Here is a 17,197-nt window from a genome sequence, read left to right on the forward strand (position 1 = left end):
CTCAGCTCTCAAGTTTTTACTCTTTCCTGTTCCTTCCTGCAGTGGGAAGAAATGAGTAGGCAGCTCTGTGGGGCTGAGCTGCTGCTGTTCACCTGTTACCAGGAACAAATCATCCTCCAAAGAACCTGCAGTGCTGCAGAAGCTCCTCTGGGCCACTAATCTACTTGCACAGGACATTCCTGATGTCCTTCACTTCCCTTGTCTGCAAGAGGTGTATTTCCTCCAAGATTATTCATTCTGGGACAGTTCTCAGCAGTGCTCAACAGGCAGTGTTGAGCACCTTGAAAAAATAATATCCTTAAGTACCTCTATGAAGTCATTCTCCTGCATTTTGCACTTCAAGCAGATTATTTCAGGCCTGGAAAATGCCCCTTGGTTCTATACCAGCAGAGTGGCTCTCAGAATATTTTCCAGGCATCTGCAGCATGTGGTGCACTTCAAACCAAGCCTATCAAGGGATGATGTGGAACCAGTTTTGTTCAGGGCAAAGCCTCCTGCTCAGCAACTGAGACAACAAAAAACCAGGAGCTGAATGGGCTGTTATCACTGCTCAGCCTGCCAAGCACAGGGTGGGAGCAAGAGCCTCCCCTGCAGCAGCTGTGCCCTGGTTTTGGTCAGCTAAAACACCACAATCACCACACAGCACACACTGAGAGCTCCTCAGCTGGACAGGGCAGTGAGGAATATCATGGAAGGCTCATGGGTCAGGATAAGGACAGGGAGATCACTCAGCAATCACCATCACAGAGAAAACAGACTCCACCTGGGGAAATGAGCTCAGTTTATTACCAATCAAATCAGAGTGGGATAATGAGAAATTAATACTAAATCATAAAAGACATTCCTTCTACTCCTCTGTCGGATTTGCAAGGTGCCCTTGAGCAGGAAGAATGATGTGCAGAACTCCAGCTTCTGGGAATGACTGGCATCTGACTCCATGATATCAGAAAGCTAATTAATTACTTTCTTATATTATAATATAACTATATTACACTATATCACACTAACAAGAACTATCACTAACTAACTAACTCAAAAAACTTGTGATTCTCTGCCTGAGAGTCCCAACACCCACACGTGGATCCAATTAGTCAATGGATCCAAACACCCTCACCAGAATCCAATCCAGCAATCACCTTGGGTAAACAATCTCCAGAACACACTCCACATGGGCACAAACACAGGAGCAGCAGATGAGATAAGAATTGTTTTGATCATTCTTTTCTCAGCTTCTCTCAGGAGAACTCTGAGAAAGCGAAATCTCTGTTCAGAGGGCATGTGAATAACACACTCCTCCCTTCTTCCTGAGTTTAACTTCACTCCTGAATTCTGCTCCTCCCTCCTCAGGGAGAGAACTCCTCACTCTGCCCTGCTCCAGCGTGGGGTGGCTCCCACAGGAGACAGCTCTCCACAAACTTCTTCAATGGGAGTCCTCTCCATGGGCTGCAGCTCCTCACAGCCTGCACAGACCCAGCACAGGGTGCAATCCTGCTCCTGTGAGGGCTTCACAGCTTCCTTCAAGCATCCATCTGTTCCCTGGGGGCTCCTCCATGGTCTGCAGGTGGAATTCCTCCATTGTGGCCCTCCATGGTCTGCAGGGACACAGCTGCCTCACCATGGGCTGCCAGGGAATCTCAGCTCCAGCACCTGCAGCACCTTCTCCACCTCCTCCTTCCCTGACCTTGCTGCCTGCAGGGCTGTTTCTCTCACTCCCCTCTCCAGCTGCAGTTTTTTCAGGATTTTTTCCTCCCTTCTTAACTCTTATCCCAGAGGCTCTGCCACCAGTGCTGAGGGCCTTGGCTTGGAGCCACCTTGGAGTTGGACATGGGGGAAGTTTCTGGAAGCTTCTCCCTGCAGCCAAACCCTTACAAGCAAACCCAATCCACTCACTTGCCACTCACAGCTGTCAGATCTGTATACACTTTACTAACATACCTCAACAGAGAAGGTTTTTGCTTTTTTTGTTTTCGAAATTGTTATAAATCACATTAAATCTAGACTTCACCACCAGCTTCCTGAATTTTCTTTATTGCAAAAGAATCTTATTATATCATTAAAATAATAAACTTATAAACCAGGAATATGATTAAGGGAGACAGGAGCAGCTTAGAAAAGTTAAATAAGGCAAGGAAGGGAGAATGGAAATATAAAAAAATCAAGAACTGAGCAATGGAACTGATGACCCATCAGGTCAAAACAAGCATGGAACAAAAAAAAAAAAAAAAGAAAAAAAAAAAAAAAAAAAAAAAAACCTGCAGAAAAATCTGGTTTGTCAATTACAATCCTGGGAAGAATAAATAAATAAAAATCAAGGATGCTATTTAGTACTATAAATACACCTACCAGCAGTCACTCTGGCTGCTGCAAAAAGCAAACAAAAATACCTATAAAGGACTAGGAGGTTCAGTAGAGGATCTTGTGCTGATCACAGAGCAATATTAGCTCAGTATTACAGGCAAATGTTGGAAAACATGATCTTCAATCTTTCCAGTAAAATGCACTTTGCCCACAGAAGAGGTGAGAAGCCAGGCAAACTCAGCAGTCCAAGTATTTCTGCCTCCTGTTGCTAATTTGTCCATCACTTACCAGAGTGTCCTGACATGATGGCTGAGACACAGCTGAACACTCCTATAACACTGGAGGGGATGAAAGAAAACATGCAAAGACAGGAGGAGGAATGGGATCATGCCAATAGCATGGGAATTCAGCTATCTGAACCCCAGAAAAGTTATATGAACTCTGGTTTTGACCTACTTAACATCCTATCCAACATTAAAATAATACTGTGCAAATATAGGGAGAAAGGAGGAAAGTTGATTTTATTTAAAAAAAAATAAAAAACCTCAAATGCTAGTTTGACTGGTGTGGAGATTGTAGAAGAATCCACCTTAACCACTTTATTTCCCAGAATGATTGAATGATTTCTGGGGGTCTTCAATTGAAGATGGCATCCCAAAACACACAAGAGAATTCCTACACAAAAAGTTTCCTTGCTTTGAGCCACATTCCCTCACAGACATGGAGCAGCCTCCTGCCCTTAGTTATTTTTAAGGCAATGTGAGGAGCCAGGCAGCAGAGCAGGAAATAATCACCTCCCACCTCTGCCATTCCTTGGCTGAATCTTATCAAATGATGATTTGAATGCCCTAGGAAGTGAGGACACAGCTGGCTCACTAATATTTCACAGGTTAACAGTGATGTTTCCTGCAATATTTCTTCATCCTCCCCCATCCAACCTGGCCTTCAACACCTCCAGAGATGGGATATTCCCAATTTCTCTGGGCAGGCTGTGCCAGTGCCTCACCACCCTCTGAATAAAGGATTCATTCATTTATAACTAATAACCTTTATAACTAATCTGAGCCTGCCCTCTGTCAGTTTAAAGACATTATCCCTCATCTTGTTACCAGAGGTCCTTGTAAAAAGTCCCAAAATAATACCAAGGGATATCTTAAACTGAAATAAATTACCTATAGACCACATCTGTTGTTTGCTAAGCCACTGTACTGACAGTACTGTTTCTCTTTGCTGTTGCAAATTAAAATTCAGAGGGAAAGATAAGCAATGAATGCTAACATGAGATTGCAGAGACCAGAGAATCTGAACAATTTCTGCAAAATAATTTTCCCCCAGCAGCCCTCTGAAAGCAAGCACTCTCTCTTGCCAGCCATTTTACTCATATGAAGCAGACAACTGGAGGAGAGTAGCAAGACTAAAAAAAAATAAATGACACAGATGTCTGGAGATGCTGCTTACGAGCAATCTCTTTCTTTCCTACTCTTCCTTAGTGGTTTTGGTCTGGTGGGGCTGTTTGTTTTGGTTTTTACCTTGAGGTTAGGAGAAGACAGGTTATACTTCCCCTGGAAGATGAGTTAGCCTTCCCTCCCACAACAGCCTTGGGTGCCCAAAGCTGGAACACAAACAATTTAACAATTATTAAACTGTTAACAATTGTTAACAATTTAACAATTCCAACAGCACTGGAACCCAAAGTTTACAGAAAATTTGCTCATCTGCCACTTCACATCCACCAGCTGTCAGCAAGCAGCAACAGAGGAACCCAGAAGAGGGCAGCTAAAAGTGCTGTGATATTTCCCCTAACATTCAAGGCTAGATTAGAATGGACACCTGTGTGCTCCTAGAGCTTAAGAACAGAGTAAGTGAGTTTTAAAGTAATGCCTCCAAAAAGAGATCATGAACCCTGCTTCCCCTTAAGGAATAATAAGCATGCTGTGATGCCAGAGTGCCTGCAACAGACTGCAGGGTTAAAGAGATCTGATAAGCATGAAAAACTTATCACAAAATTCACTTGCTGTTTATTTCTGCACTGCATAGGATCAGCCCCTGCCCCAGCTTCTCCTAGTGTGTGTGCCTGTTAGTCTGACAAAAGGACACACAGACACATATTGTTTTTTTATATAATAGTTGATTTGAATTACATTTGACAGATTATTTTTCTTTCTTCTGGGATCTGTAACACAAGGATGTCTACTTTGTACATGTGCTTCTCCATCAAATTTTGTGGAAGAGAATCACAATAGCCACAAGAGACTGTTCACAACCTAGATAGGCCACTATCATCTCCAAACAGTAAAGTCACAAAAAAACCCAAACACAGCAACACACAGACTCCTCATCCAAGGAGGAGCATTACCTAAGTAGCACTAGCTGTGTTCATCTCTCCTGCAATATCTGATACCTTATTCCTTAGGAACATGTTAAGTCCTGATGATTCTGGATACAAGACATTAAATAAGCATCATCTGTCAATATTACTTAAGATATTTAGCTGCTTTTTGATATAGCAAGTCCCATTCTGCAAGTAAAATTCATTTAAGTTTCAGCTAGCTTGATCTTACAAGCTCAGAATTTACATCTTTCCTGGGAGAAAATGGTCTACAAGCAATGGCTTAGTAAATCAAACCTTGACTATTATCATCTCCCCATGCTCCAAAAGGAATACCAGGAGGAAATGTTTTATATTTAAACACTGTTCAGAGGAGTAGCAAGGATAAGACTGGGGAAGGATTACTTAGAATAACAGCTGCTCCAGCTGTTTCTGCTTGACAGTAACAGCAAACTGTAAGGACTGGGAGAGTCTCCTCAAAGTGCAATCACATGTGCAGGAGCAGGGTATTTGCACAGGCTGGGGAACAGCCTGCACCTCAATCTACCATTTGAACAGGGAGACTGTTTTAATGACATGGTGTGTCACCATGACAGCTCTACCATGCACCCCCAAATCGTCTGCCCCACACTCTAAAGATCGATGACAAAGCCCAAATGGAGCTGATTGAGGGAAAGCACTTTGCTGTCAGCAAGCTGAACTGCTGATAGGGCGGCAGTGGAACCCCCAGGGGTGCAGAGCAGGAGCCCTGTCACAGGCAGCCGTGCCAGCAGTGCCAGTGCCATGGCAAGGGGGGCAGTGCACACTGACCTCCGAAGTTGGCGAGGCGGCCGATCCTGGTGACGGGAACCTTCCTCTCCCGGGCCCGCTCGCTGAGCTGCAGGGGAGAGACAGGGGGGAAAATCAAAACAAGAAATCCACAAATGAACTGGGCACATGCTCAGACACCTGCAAAGCCAGAGCACAAGCCAGAGCACTTGAACAGCTCATGCTGCAGAAAGCTTTCCTTGAACCCTTGAGATTTTCAAGGGAATACCGATCAGAACAGATACATCCTGAACTGAAATACACACTGAGCAGAGGAGAGGACAGGAGGGTGGGAAAGACAGAAGAGCTGATAACCATGTTGGGAAACACCATTTTCACTTTCAACTTTCAGCAGCCCTTGTATTTGGAACTTGGAGAAGCCACACAGTGCTAACCCAAACTCCCTTCCATGCATGGCATTAGAACTCATGGAGGGTGATCAGATTCACAGAACTGTAATTCACAGGACTGTGGACAGTTCCCCCATACACAGCAGGAGCAGCTAAGTGTACAGTTACATCCAACATCCTGAGGGAGTGAGCCCAGGGGCATCTGATACTGGATGTGGGGAAGGGACACAAGGTCACAGCAGGTGACAAGTGTCTGCACTGGGCGTTCTGCACTCACACCAGGGCATGAAGCACTAAAGTGAAAATTGTGAGCTGTGCTACTCTCCAATCTCCTTATGCTCAGGGCAGCATTGCCTCCACCTCTCCAACTGCAAGATGCCACACAGGAAGCCACAGCCTCCACTGTGAGGAGCTTAGGTCCAATCCTAAGCCTATGTACACTTTTTAAACATCCTCTCACATCAGATTATCTGACATAGAGGGAGCAAGTGTGAAAAGAGAGACTGAAAAGCTATTGACAGAACAAATATCACAGGGTTAATGAGCACTGACATTTCCCTCTTTTCCGTCCAAAAAAGGGAATAGTGGAAGAGGAAGAAATGAGAGAAACAGGAGAAGGTGAGTAAGGGCAATGTGGTACAGACACCACAGCAGTGAGAATCCTTAATTAAACAACATACCATCTGTTTGTAGGGTTTCTGTCCTGAACCTGTTTTGGCCTGTCTGGCTTTATCAATATCTTCAGCTGTTAATCCACCAACAGAGGAATGGTCTTGGTGAAAAGCTCTATTTTGTCCAAAGGCAGTAGCAAAAGGATTTCCAGGGTCCCTAATGCCTCCAAATAACCTTGCATCCATTTTGGGAGGGAAAGGCTTCTGACCCATGCCAGAATCTCCAGTCTCATCGATATTTCTAAAAGGTCCATTTGTTGTGTAGGAATAAGCAGGGCCTTCAGTGCTGTGTTCCTGAGGCTTGCCAGGGGCAGTGGAGAAGTCCATTGGAGCATCTGATGGCTCTCTGGCTGAGAAGTCATAGTCTTTCCCAAAATCCTCACCGAGGTCAGTGAAGTTCTCCTGCTGTTTGCCAAGCTCCTGCAAACAAGAATTGAAACACTTGAAGAAAAGATCTTTAACTTTGCTCCCTACCCAGCCATGGTCCTCAGAGATGAGCATGCAGCTGGGTGTCATGTCCCCACAGTGAAGAACTGTACAGACAGAGACTGGCACTGCAGACATTCACAGTAAGAGAGAAGAAAGAAAGGAAGAGACACTGATGTTGCCTGGAATCCCTGACAACCTTTTAACTCCACTGATAGACAAATTCTTCAACAGTTTCCCAATATCCATAACTGGAGACACCCTGTCTTTACATACATGCCAGAAAAGGTCACTAAATATGGAGTTCACTAGAAGCAGTGCACTGCTCAGAAACAACAGGTGATTGGAGCTGCAATATCACATCAGAATAATGTTGTTTTCCCTCCTCCCACCCTGTTTTCAGCCACACAATGTGAGCACTTCCAAGTCCAAAGCCACCTGAAGCAATACCAGATACCTACTTACAGGCAGAGTAAGCTCAGCCCTTCACAGTCATAACACCACCAACTGCAAAACACATTCCATTATTCAACCACCAAACTATGTGTTGTCATCCCAAAATAAATAAAATTCTGTGCCTGGAGCAAGGATAACAGCACCAGGCACAGCAACACTCCTGACACTCTTTTCTGTCTCAACCTTGCAAAAGCTGCCCCACAAAGTCCAGGTATTTTTTAACACTTTTCAGTCAAAAATAAATACATAAATAAAAATCAACAGCAGAGCATTATCTCTAGTTACCTACCTCAGCAGTGGCAGTACCATAAAATAACTGATGACTATTACAGGCTATCAAATAACTGATGACTATTACAGGCTATCAACAGGATTTTAAATCCTGCTGTGGTCAGGCAAGCTGGCAACATATTTTGGGCTCTTTCCTAAACACTAATTACATTTCCCTTCCTTAGAGAAAAAGCAGAACATGGTCTTTCCTGTTATTCAGCAGATCTCATACTATTCTGAACCTCAACATCACAGTGGGGGAGGAGAGGAGAAATGTTTACAGATGGGGACTGTGGCTCACAATACTGACCAGTGATTACAAGCAAGAAAGCTTTCTTACCTCCATAATTAAATTTTTAGAAACATTCCAGACAGCTAAACCACTGCCAATTAATGTAAAAGATCTTCCTCTCTTCAAAACAGAAAATGCTGTATGCTTATATTTCTTACTGAGCTCTGCTTTGACAGGAGCTTCTCTTGGAACCCATTTACCTAAAGCAGGGCAAGTGTTCTGCAGTTGTGCTCATTGGGCTTCTCTTGTGCAGAGGAACATGCACAGAAACAGAACATCTCTCCTCTTGGGTGCAAGACAAAGCACTATCCCACAAACAAACATGCAAGTTAGTTCTACTGCAAGCTTAAATAGAACCAAGTAAACACTGGCCCAGATTCTAGGACTAAAGCTATAGATTGCTTATTGCATAAAAACCATCAAAATCTCATTCCTTAGTTTCTGCTTCAAAAATGATCATCTGAGCTACACACCCCTTCCAGAGGATGATGAGAGAGAAGTACCACAGATAAACCCCTCGCTTTCAAAAGATGGCAGCACAGCAGATGTGAAGCTCTTACAGATCTATCCCATCTCTGATGAGAGAAGCTGCTGTCTGCCTTTCCTTATGTCCCTCATTTGAAAGCCAGTTCCAAAAATCCAGCCTGGGCTGGAAGTGGTGAATGTGCAAACACCTGACCCTGAGCCACTCTGAAAAATATCACCAATTCTGCCAAGAAAGGAAGCAGCACTGAGATAAATCCAATGCACTCTAAAAGAGAGGTAAATCAATGCCCAAAGTTTAAAGGAGACTCTAAATAACAAAGTTGCTGACCAATCTTAGCAAGAGCTTGATCTTTAACAAGATGGGACAAATAGAGCACTTTTCTTATTCTGCATGTCTTAAACACTCAGGAAAGGAAACACTAACATTCCCCTCCCATTCCTGTCCAAGCACCTTCCACACACCACAGATTCCAAAGAATTCCCAGAGCACTGCAACATTACTATTATCAATCCCACAGGTCAGAACCAGGCTCTCATTCAAGATGTGACACTCACACAACAAAACCAAAAACAGCACCTGGAGAAAATGCAAAACAGACTAGACTGTGCTCAAAGAGCTTTGCTCACCTGCACTTTGCCCAGGGCAGAGCTGAACTGTTCCTCAGCAGCAGCCTGGAGAGTCCTGGCAATGGTGACTGCATCTCCCCCGAGGAGCACCTGCCGCAGCTGCCCTGCCTGGGTCTCCAGGATGGCTTTGCTCAGCTTGGTCAGGCCCCTCATGACCATGATGGCATCACCCGCCATGACTGATCAATTTCTGTGCTGGAAGATAAAAAGGGAGAGGGAGCAGAGAGACAAGAGGTCAAGAACAAGTTTGCAGCAGATTTCGTGTCCCCAAGAGCTGGTAGCAGATACCTGGGAAATCTCTTCCTGCTCTGGCAAGCAGCCACCATGGGAACCTGTGTGCAGCCCAGAGAGCACCCAGGCCAGCCTGAGGGCCTGCTTAGCTGATCTTACCAGGAAAAGAGAATTCTCCTTGCTCTCATGAGTTAGGATAACCTTCCAGGACTCTACACAAATATCCAAGTTACCATTGAGCAAGGCAAGCAAAGACAGTAAATGTCAGTGAACACTACAAAAACTGTCTTGATTCCTTCCAGATGTTAGAAGTGGATTAAAAACATTAACATTTGACCTTTAATTATTATGGAGCCTTGGAACATGTTCTCAGGTCCTGACAGCACTGATGAAGTTCACTGTCACATTCCATCCCTGCCCTGGAGTTGGGCCTGCTCATTTTACATAGCTGAATTTCTTTACTCCCACACCAGTGATCAAGCTTTGTCCATCCTCCAAAGGTAGCCTGCTCCATAGTCTGTTCTGTCCCCAACTTGTAGCTTGAAATGATTTGGAGAGAAAAAAAAAAATGTTCTGACTGCAATAGGTAGAGAGCACTGGTCTAAGGCCACATATTTAAATTATTTCCTAGGTCGGTACACAGGTATCAATCAGTTTTTAGAAGATAACTTGTCAACATGCACATATACTCAACTATAAATGTTAATATACTCATGTGTACAAGTGGTCTTGAGTTAACTCTGCTACTTCTAATTGGAAATTTAAGCATCTCACAACACCTACCTACTACAGCATTTGCAAAGTGCTGCACTATAGTCAATTTTTGACTCAGCCCCCCTTCCTTTTCAAGGGGTTCCATCTCAGATTTGGAACAGCCTGTGCCACTTCAGTGTCCTCAAATACAAACTGGGCACTGCAGGATGGAGGACAGTGTGTTTGACAAGAGTGATTTCCATCAACTCCTTTGGCTCAGCCTAGAGCCAAGCTCAGGCTCAGCACAGTGGCTCTCCTACATGACTGTGGTTCATGCAAAACAAACCCAGTGGTTTGGGTGCAAAACCATTTTGCAGGGGAGATTTTCACCTGCTTATTTCACTCATCTGCTACACCCTTCAAGCACAGACAGGGTCACAGTTCCAGGACTGGCTCAGCTGCACATGTGCCCATCCTTGCTGACACAGAACACAGAGAGGCATGCAGTTGGAACAAGATGCTGACCGAGCTCCAACTTTGCCCATACAGCAGTCTCTGTAATGATTTGGAGAGAAAAAAAATATTCTGACTGCAATAGGTAGAGAGCACTGGTCTAAGGCCACATATTTATTTCCTAGGTGGGTACACAGGTAGCAATCAATTTTTAGAAGATAAGCTGTCAACATGCACATATACTCAACTATAAATGTGAATACACTGATGTGTACAAGTGGTCTTGAGTCAAAGCACACAAAGCATGACATCCAGCTGCAGACCACAAGCACCTGGATCCAGTTACCTGCTCAGGAAACACAAGCTCTGTCTCAAACATGTCTGCTGTACCTGTCATGAAGGAGAAGAATGGACTGCTAAAGCTAAATTTCTGTCCAAGTACACAAATTTGCTGCAATCAGACAGGAACTGCACAGATTACTACAGCTGAACTTCAGAGAGACATTATTATGCAGATGCAGGATAAAGCCCAGTTCTTGGGATATTTGTTCAACCACTGATATTTAATTTATCAGTGATCAAAATCTGGAACAAGCACTGCAGCCAGGAGTGTTACACTTACATATTCTATGTACACTGTTAAAAGGACAGTCAAGGGCTTACAAGGAATCTGGGCATAACAGGTTAGCTGCAAAAAAAAACCTCAAGCCCACCTAGGTCATTTTTCTGTGGTTCTCACCACAAGACCTATCCATATGCTCCAGACCTCTAAGAAGTGTTACTCCTTCATCTCTCTGAGTTTAACCACTGCAATTTGTTTTAACTTTGTATAATGCACTTTTAAACTCAAAAGTTGCCTGTCAGGGAGGGAAATCTACTCTGTCAACAGGAAGTGTTTTTCTACCCCTACATCTTCACACTGGCAATTTCCACATGGATCTCACCCAAAGCATTTATTTGCAGGCTGTCCCTGCAATTCAGAGCCAGGCAAAGAAATCAGCCATCAACCCAATACTGTCCCAGCTGAAATGAGCCCATTCAAAGGTTGTCACTATTAAGAAATAAGTGCTTTTGTGATCACAAGTATTAGCAGCAAGGAAAGCTTGAGTGCAAAAAAAGTTCATTTCCTCCATCCCAAGAAGGGCAACAAAAGGTAAAGCCAATAGAGACTTGGACAGCACACACAAAAACAAATCCACTTTTAACATGTATTCTTACTAATCAATAGCAGTAAAACTATACACTTCTTTCACCCCAAACCAGCCAAAGACCTTGCTATGATGTGCTACATGTGTGCTTTTTAAAAGAAATAAATCTCCAAACAAAATTTCAGGGAAGCTAATGCAGCCACAAGTAGAAAACATACATTGCACAACACTCATTCAACCCTGCACTGCTAAATATATCAACATGCAAAGAGGACCTATTGCCCTGCACAGATTTGGCTACAAAACACTGCACAGGGCAAATTCGTACCAATCTCTCTCTGACTTCCATTTTATCAGCCCCACTTGCTCTGCACAGCAGCTGGAACCACCTAGGTACCAGGTAAGTGGTTTGTCACCTCAGAAGTATCAGTAACATGCTCCTATGCAGTGCTGCCAAAAGAGAGGCTACTCTAAATAAAATATATGCCAAATAATCAAGGAGGTAAAACACTACACAAAAAAAAAAAAAAACACAAAAAAAAAAAAAAAACAAACAAAAAAAACCCCAAAAAATAAACCAAAACCCAAACCCCAAAAACTGAGACAGGAAGCACACACTTCTGAGAAGGTTGGTACTGTACCAAGCAACTACACTTGTGCTAATATCCAGCACAGACAGCAGGCAAGGCAGTTTTCCCCCCCAAGTTCTATTCCTACCCTAAATCAATAAATACAGCATAAGCAAGCTCTGTCAGAAGGAGATTTAGGGAGTGGTTCCAAATGGAATTAGCCCAAGTGTACAAGGTCTGTATCACACTTGCCTTGCTCCCTGAGGATTCCCCACGTAGCACTGGCAGAGTGGGGCACTGCCAGCACAGGGCAGGGACAGGTCATGGTGTCTGCACAAGCTGTCAGTGCCTCTGACCTGGCCTGAAGAGGGCTGACAAGTGTGGATGCTGAGCCCTTTTCCAAAAATAGGCAGGGTCACAGATTTGGCTTAGTAAGCTTCTCCCAGGTGAATGAACCCCTGGAAAACCCCCAGACCTTCCAGCACTGGGGAACTGGAGTCAGGGCACCCTCAGACACCAGGCAAGGTTCACACAGTGGGCAGAGGCTCCTGCAGGTCAGATACCCCCTGATTCAGAGCCCTGCTGTCACAGCACAACCAAACCAGTGCTGGATCCTCCTGTGAGCAGCAATCAGCCTCAGAGCCCACCATCCTCTGGAGCCACTGACTGCCAAGTGTTCCCTCCCCTTTTCACCATTCCAGACTATTGGACTGAAGGTTTAAGCAAGTGCAGCTTGCTTATCACTCAGCTTATCAGAGGCCCGTAACAGAAACCAAGAGCCTGGCTACAACCAACACAAGAAATCATGGATTTGTCCCACTTTAAAAACACATTCTTCCATTTATTCCCTTTCTTTTCCATGTGCTAAAGTGTGCTTGTACAGTCACACAGATCTGCTTGAGACTCCAGGAGCTTTCCTCCTCCAGATGCTTGTACAGTGAAAAGTTTTACTCAGATATACATATGCACATGTATATATATATACACACACACACATATATATAGGATGGAGCAACTTTAAACACAAGATTTCTAATCATACAAATAGCAAAAACATACCTGAAAGTTTTCTGTGCATGACAACACAGCCTCTTCCAGTTTATGGGAATTACTACTACCAAACACTGTTGAATAATTTAAAAACCAAAACAATATAAGTTGTCATCATCCTTCAAATCAAAACAAACTAACTGACCAAAGAAAAAACATCCAAAAAATCCCCCAAACAAAACCAGAGCAGTTTTACAGCAGCCCATATTCCCTTAACCAGGTCTGCAGTTTTAGCTGCCTTCTTTATCTTCAACTCTTATTCTAAATAAATAATATTAGCTTGGACAGGTAGTAAGGCAGATAATCAGATATCACATATCAAGAAAACAGCCTCTACATCTTCCCTCTCTCCATTATCCTTTATTATAGGCACTGTTATCTTGGTTGTATCTAAACAAGGACTAAAACCCTGGCTTCAGTATAACCACCCACATCATCAGAGCAAGTGTGGCAAGAGTATAATGAAATAAAAATAATAAACACCACAAACAAGATGCAGAAGGCCAGATACTCAGGACATTGTTCCATGGCCATGAAACAAAAGCAGACTAAGTTCAATATAACTATTATTCATTAAGCTGCTCTGTAACTGTTCTTTTACAGATTTTTTCCCATTTCTTTTTATGTTTGTTGCCATACCAACCCTTTGATGTGATCCTTTCATTCATGGCCTTTTTCAGTTCCATCACACACCTCCCCAGCAGTTCCTTTGATACCAGATTGCCAGGTCCCTGCCTAGATGTATTTTCATTAGCTGGATTCCTTGGGTTGCAGCTGACCCAAATTTTAAACATGCAGGGCACAAAACCAGCATTTTAAAAGGAACAAGTTGCCCTCATCCTTCAAATCAAACTGAAAATCCACCTTGCTTATCCTTCCTTCTTCCCTTCCCCGTAACTCCAATACATTGCAGCTCCAAAGGAAATGTTTTTAAAGATGTGACCTGTAGCAGAAGTGAGGAGCCCTAGATTTGATCCTGCCCTGTGACCTGCACTCAAGCCCCCTTAAGCTGAATCCATCAAGTCTCTGAAAAGTCTCTTTACAAGCACCCTTCCCCAAAGCACTCTGCCAATGCCATTTAAAACAAACACCTCTCAAGGGCAAGCAGAACTGCTTTGCTCCCTAATCACTACAATAGCAGTGCCCGCACTGATAAAAATGGGCTGCTGGGCACACAAATGCCTCTTTCCAACAAAATTCAGAAGGCTTAGCACTCATTTCTGGCAAATTACAGTTAGTTCAAAACACAATTTTCCCCATAAATGGCTTGACACACATAAGAGTGAAAAGAATGCTTGGACACTTCAGCAAGGCCTGCTTTATTTTAGGCACAAATACATCCCTGAATGCTCTGGACCAACAGTCCTGTTTACTTCTCTCTGGACAATGTCTGGGGAATGCAACAGCACAGTCACAGCCCACATGCCTGGAATTAACACAGTCCCCTTCTACCCACAGATGGAAACGAGCTACACAGACCTGGAAATAATTTAGCCACAATTAAGATTTACCACAATTAAGAGAGCACAAGGCTCACTACAGGTCACTCCTGACATGCCTTGACACAGTACACCAATAAATCCTGCCCTGGGCACACACTGTTTGCTGCTACACTGAGGGAGATCCAACTCAGTGGCTGTGATTCTAAGGTCACTGCTCACTCACTGCTCCCCAAAAATGAGATATCTGCTCCTGAGAATTAAGTCTTTGCAGTTGGGGGCCCAAAATAATAATTAAAAAAAAATCAATTTATCCCAATTGCAAGGCAAAAAGTTTTGGGCCATGGGGATGGATTTCAAGCTGGAGTTGTATTTATACCCAACACACAATCTCTGTATGACCTCTCTTACCAAGAGGAAAGGAAGAAAGAATAAGAGGACAAGGGGAAAAAAGGGTTTTCTCTCCTGTTTATGCAGTGGGCTGTGCTTATAAGTACAATGCACTGCATCCTCTGCTTAGCTCAAAAGCCTTAAGTGTAACTTTAATCACATTAATCCAGAGTTCATCAGAATTATTCATGTTACTTCCCATGCATGTAGATCTTTCACTCAGCAACAAGGACAACAGTATATTAAAATCAAAATGGAGCATGACCTCCAAGCACATAGATTAACAGGAGATTCTGGCAGATGCAATATTTGAAGCCTGTACTTAAGAAACAGAACTACTACAAGATGAAACCTTTATTTAGGTTTATGGCAAGTTTACACAAAAGCACAGTTCACTAGTTCCAAGTCACCCCATCAATGGTAATATACAGCATTATCTGAGAAGATAAATCCCCCACATCTGTATGGAATAACTGTACCGAGCAGTAATTATAAAAAGGTTACACTAAAGCTCTTCACTGATCAAACCCAAACACTGACCTTCAAACAAAATCTGAGCACTACAAACACCTTGAGATCATCAAAGCCCAGCTCCCTCTGATGCACAGTTCTGCACAGGAATCAACAGAGCTCCCCTGAATTAGAATATAAAGTATAAATTGTATTCTGAATTAGAATATAAAGTATAAATTAAGGAGGTTATCAACTTGCAGTTAATTTCTTTTTTTTTTTTTGTATACACTGTTATGGTACAATTGTTTTTCCTGGAAGTTTTGACTTTCCAAAAGCACACCAAGGTTAATTTAGGAACTAGAAACTGATAAAGTGCTGTGCCTCACAAACAAGTGCAGATTCCTTTAGACTCAAATACTCCACTGCTTAATGCACAAGTCTTGAGAAAAATAGCAGCTCTTCCTCTTGCATTTAAACACACAACCCTCTTCACTTATAACTCTCAAAAAGCTCAGGAAAGGGCACTGATACCACAGTTGTCTACTTTGGAGGAAGAGAACAGGTGATCTACCCAAACTTACACTGCTTGTCAGGCACAGGGCTGGGAACAATCCCAGTGCTCTCCATAGTGATCCTTACAGCTCACAGCCTATCCCTAAACACTTACCTCTATAGATCAAACACAAACAAGGATTCAGAGCTGGTTTGCTCACCACCTAAACCACATATTGCCAACAGTCACCATTAAATGCCACCTGGGCAGTGGCTTCTAGTCAGAACCTCTCTAAGAACCAGACACAGCCTGTACCTGAGCTGTGCAGCTGCTCTTCCTCAGGAATAAGAAGGGATTTTGGTTATCCCCCTTTGTGTACACCAGGACAGACCCTTGCACAGCACACCCCAAGTCTGTAAGTGGCACCCCCACAGGTCTCTCTGGGTGACAAAGACACCCCCTGTGCTGAGAGCTGTCCCCTCTGTTGCCTCTGGGAGCAGCAGGCAAACCCCACAGCCATTGATCCCACTATGGATCCTGCAGGCATTCCTGTCTGTGTCCATCTCATGCCTTCCAACCTTGCCCTAGAAACTGGGGGTAAGTTCCAATTTAGCAACTTACAGCACATCCTGGTCTATTCATAGCCGCCTGGCTGTGAGAGCTTCCATTTTTCTGGCTGTGCCAAATCCTCCCTGCAACAAGAGGACTACAGACAAAAAAAAGAAGACCTAAGATGATCTCTGTGCTGCAGGGGAACATGGTCTGTCAGAACCTCCAGCTCCTGCATGGCAGCTCTGCCACAGACAAGTTATTTCTGTTTACTCCTGCTCCCCACACATAGGTACTTCTGACACTAGGGTAAATGAGAGTAACGAGCTCTGTATTTCTCTTATAGCTAAGCCAAACCTGACACAGAATCTGTAATCCACAATTGTTTATGCTCTCTATGGATAGATTTTATGAAATCACATTTGCATAGTATAAATACATTGCCTTTCCAAACTAGAAAAACCAAAGTTTTCTGCCTCTTATACAGTTAAAAAAATAAAAATCCCCAAACTCCAAGTGAGTTCTGAAAAGCCATGCTCCACAATGTTTGCTGTGCAATGTAAAATTGTACCAGGCTTACTGATTTCAGAAGGGTTCTCTAAAGGACACACTCAATCCACTTGCAGTTTGCTGCCCAGTCATTCTTATGCCATCTCTTCCCTAAATCCAAGTACTCTGTTGATGAGCACTTTGACCAAATCAAATTAGGATGAGGAT

General features: G+C 43.5%; 1 protein-coding gene across 1 annotated transcript in view; it reads right to left on the bottom strand.

The window, feature by feature from the left end:
• The window catches only part of COQ8A (coenzyme Q8A), a 41,931-nt gene that overhangs the window by 21,272 nt on the left and 3,462 nt on the right, over positions 1–17,197 (bottom strand). Inside the window, exons 2-4 of the mRNA XM_054290318.1 lie at positions 9,013–9,207; positions 6,465–6,875; positions 5,438–5,504 (exon numbers count right to left, since the gene is read on the bottom strand). Coding sequence (XP_054146293.1) covers positions 5,438–5,504; positions 6,465–6,875; positions 9,013–9,189 — 655 coding nt within the window. The 5' untranslated portion in view covers positions 9,190–9,207. The remainder of the gene's footprint in view (positions 1–5,437; positions 5,505–6,464; positions 6,876–9,012; positions 9,208–17,197) is intronic.

Source organism: Melozone crissalis, unplaced genomic scaffold, assembly GCF_028551555.1.
Source record: "Melozone crissalis strain CALT ecotype California unplaced genomic scaffold, PUWL_Pcris_2 ptg000081l_1, whole genome shotgun sequence".
Classification (NCBI taxonomy): Eukaryota; Metazoa; Chordata; class Aves; order Passeriformes; family Passerellidae; genus Melozone; species Melozone crissalis.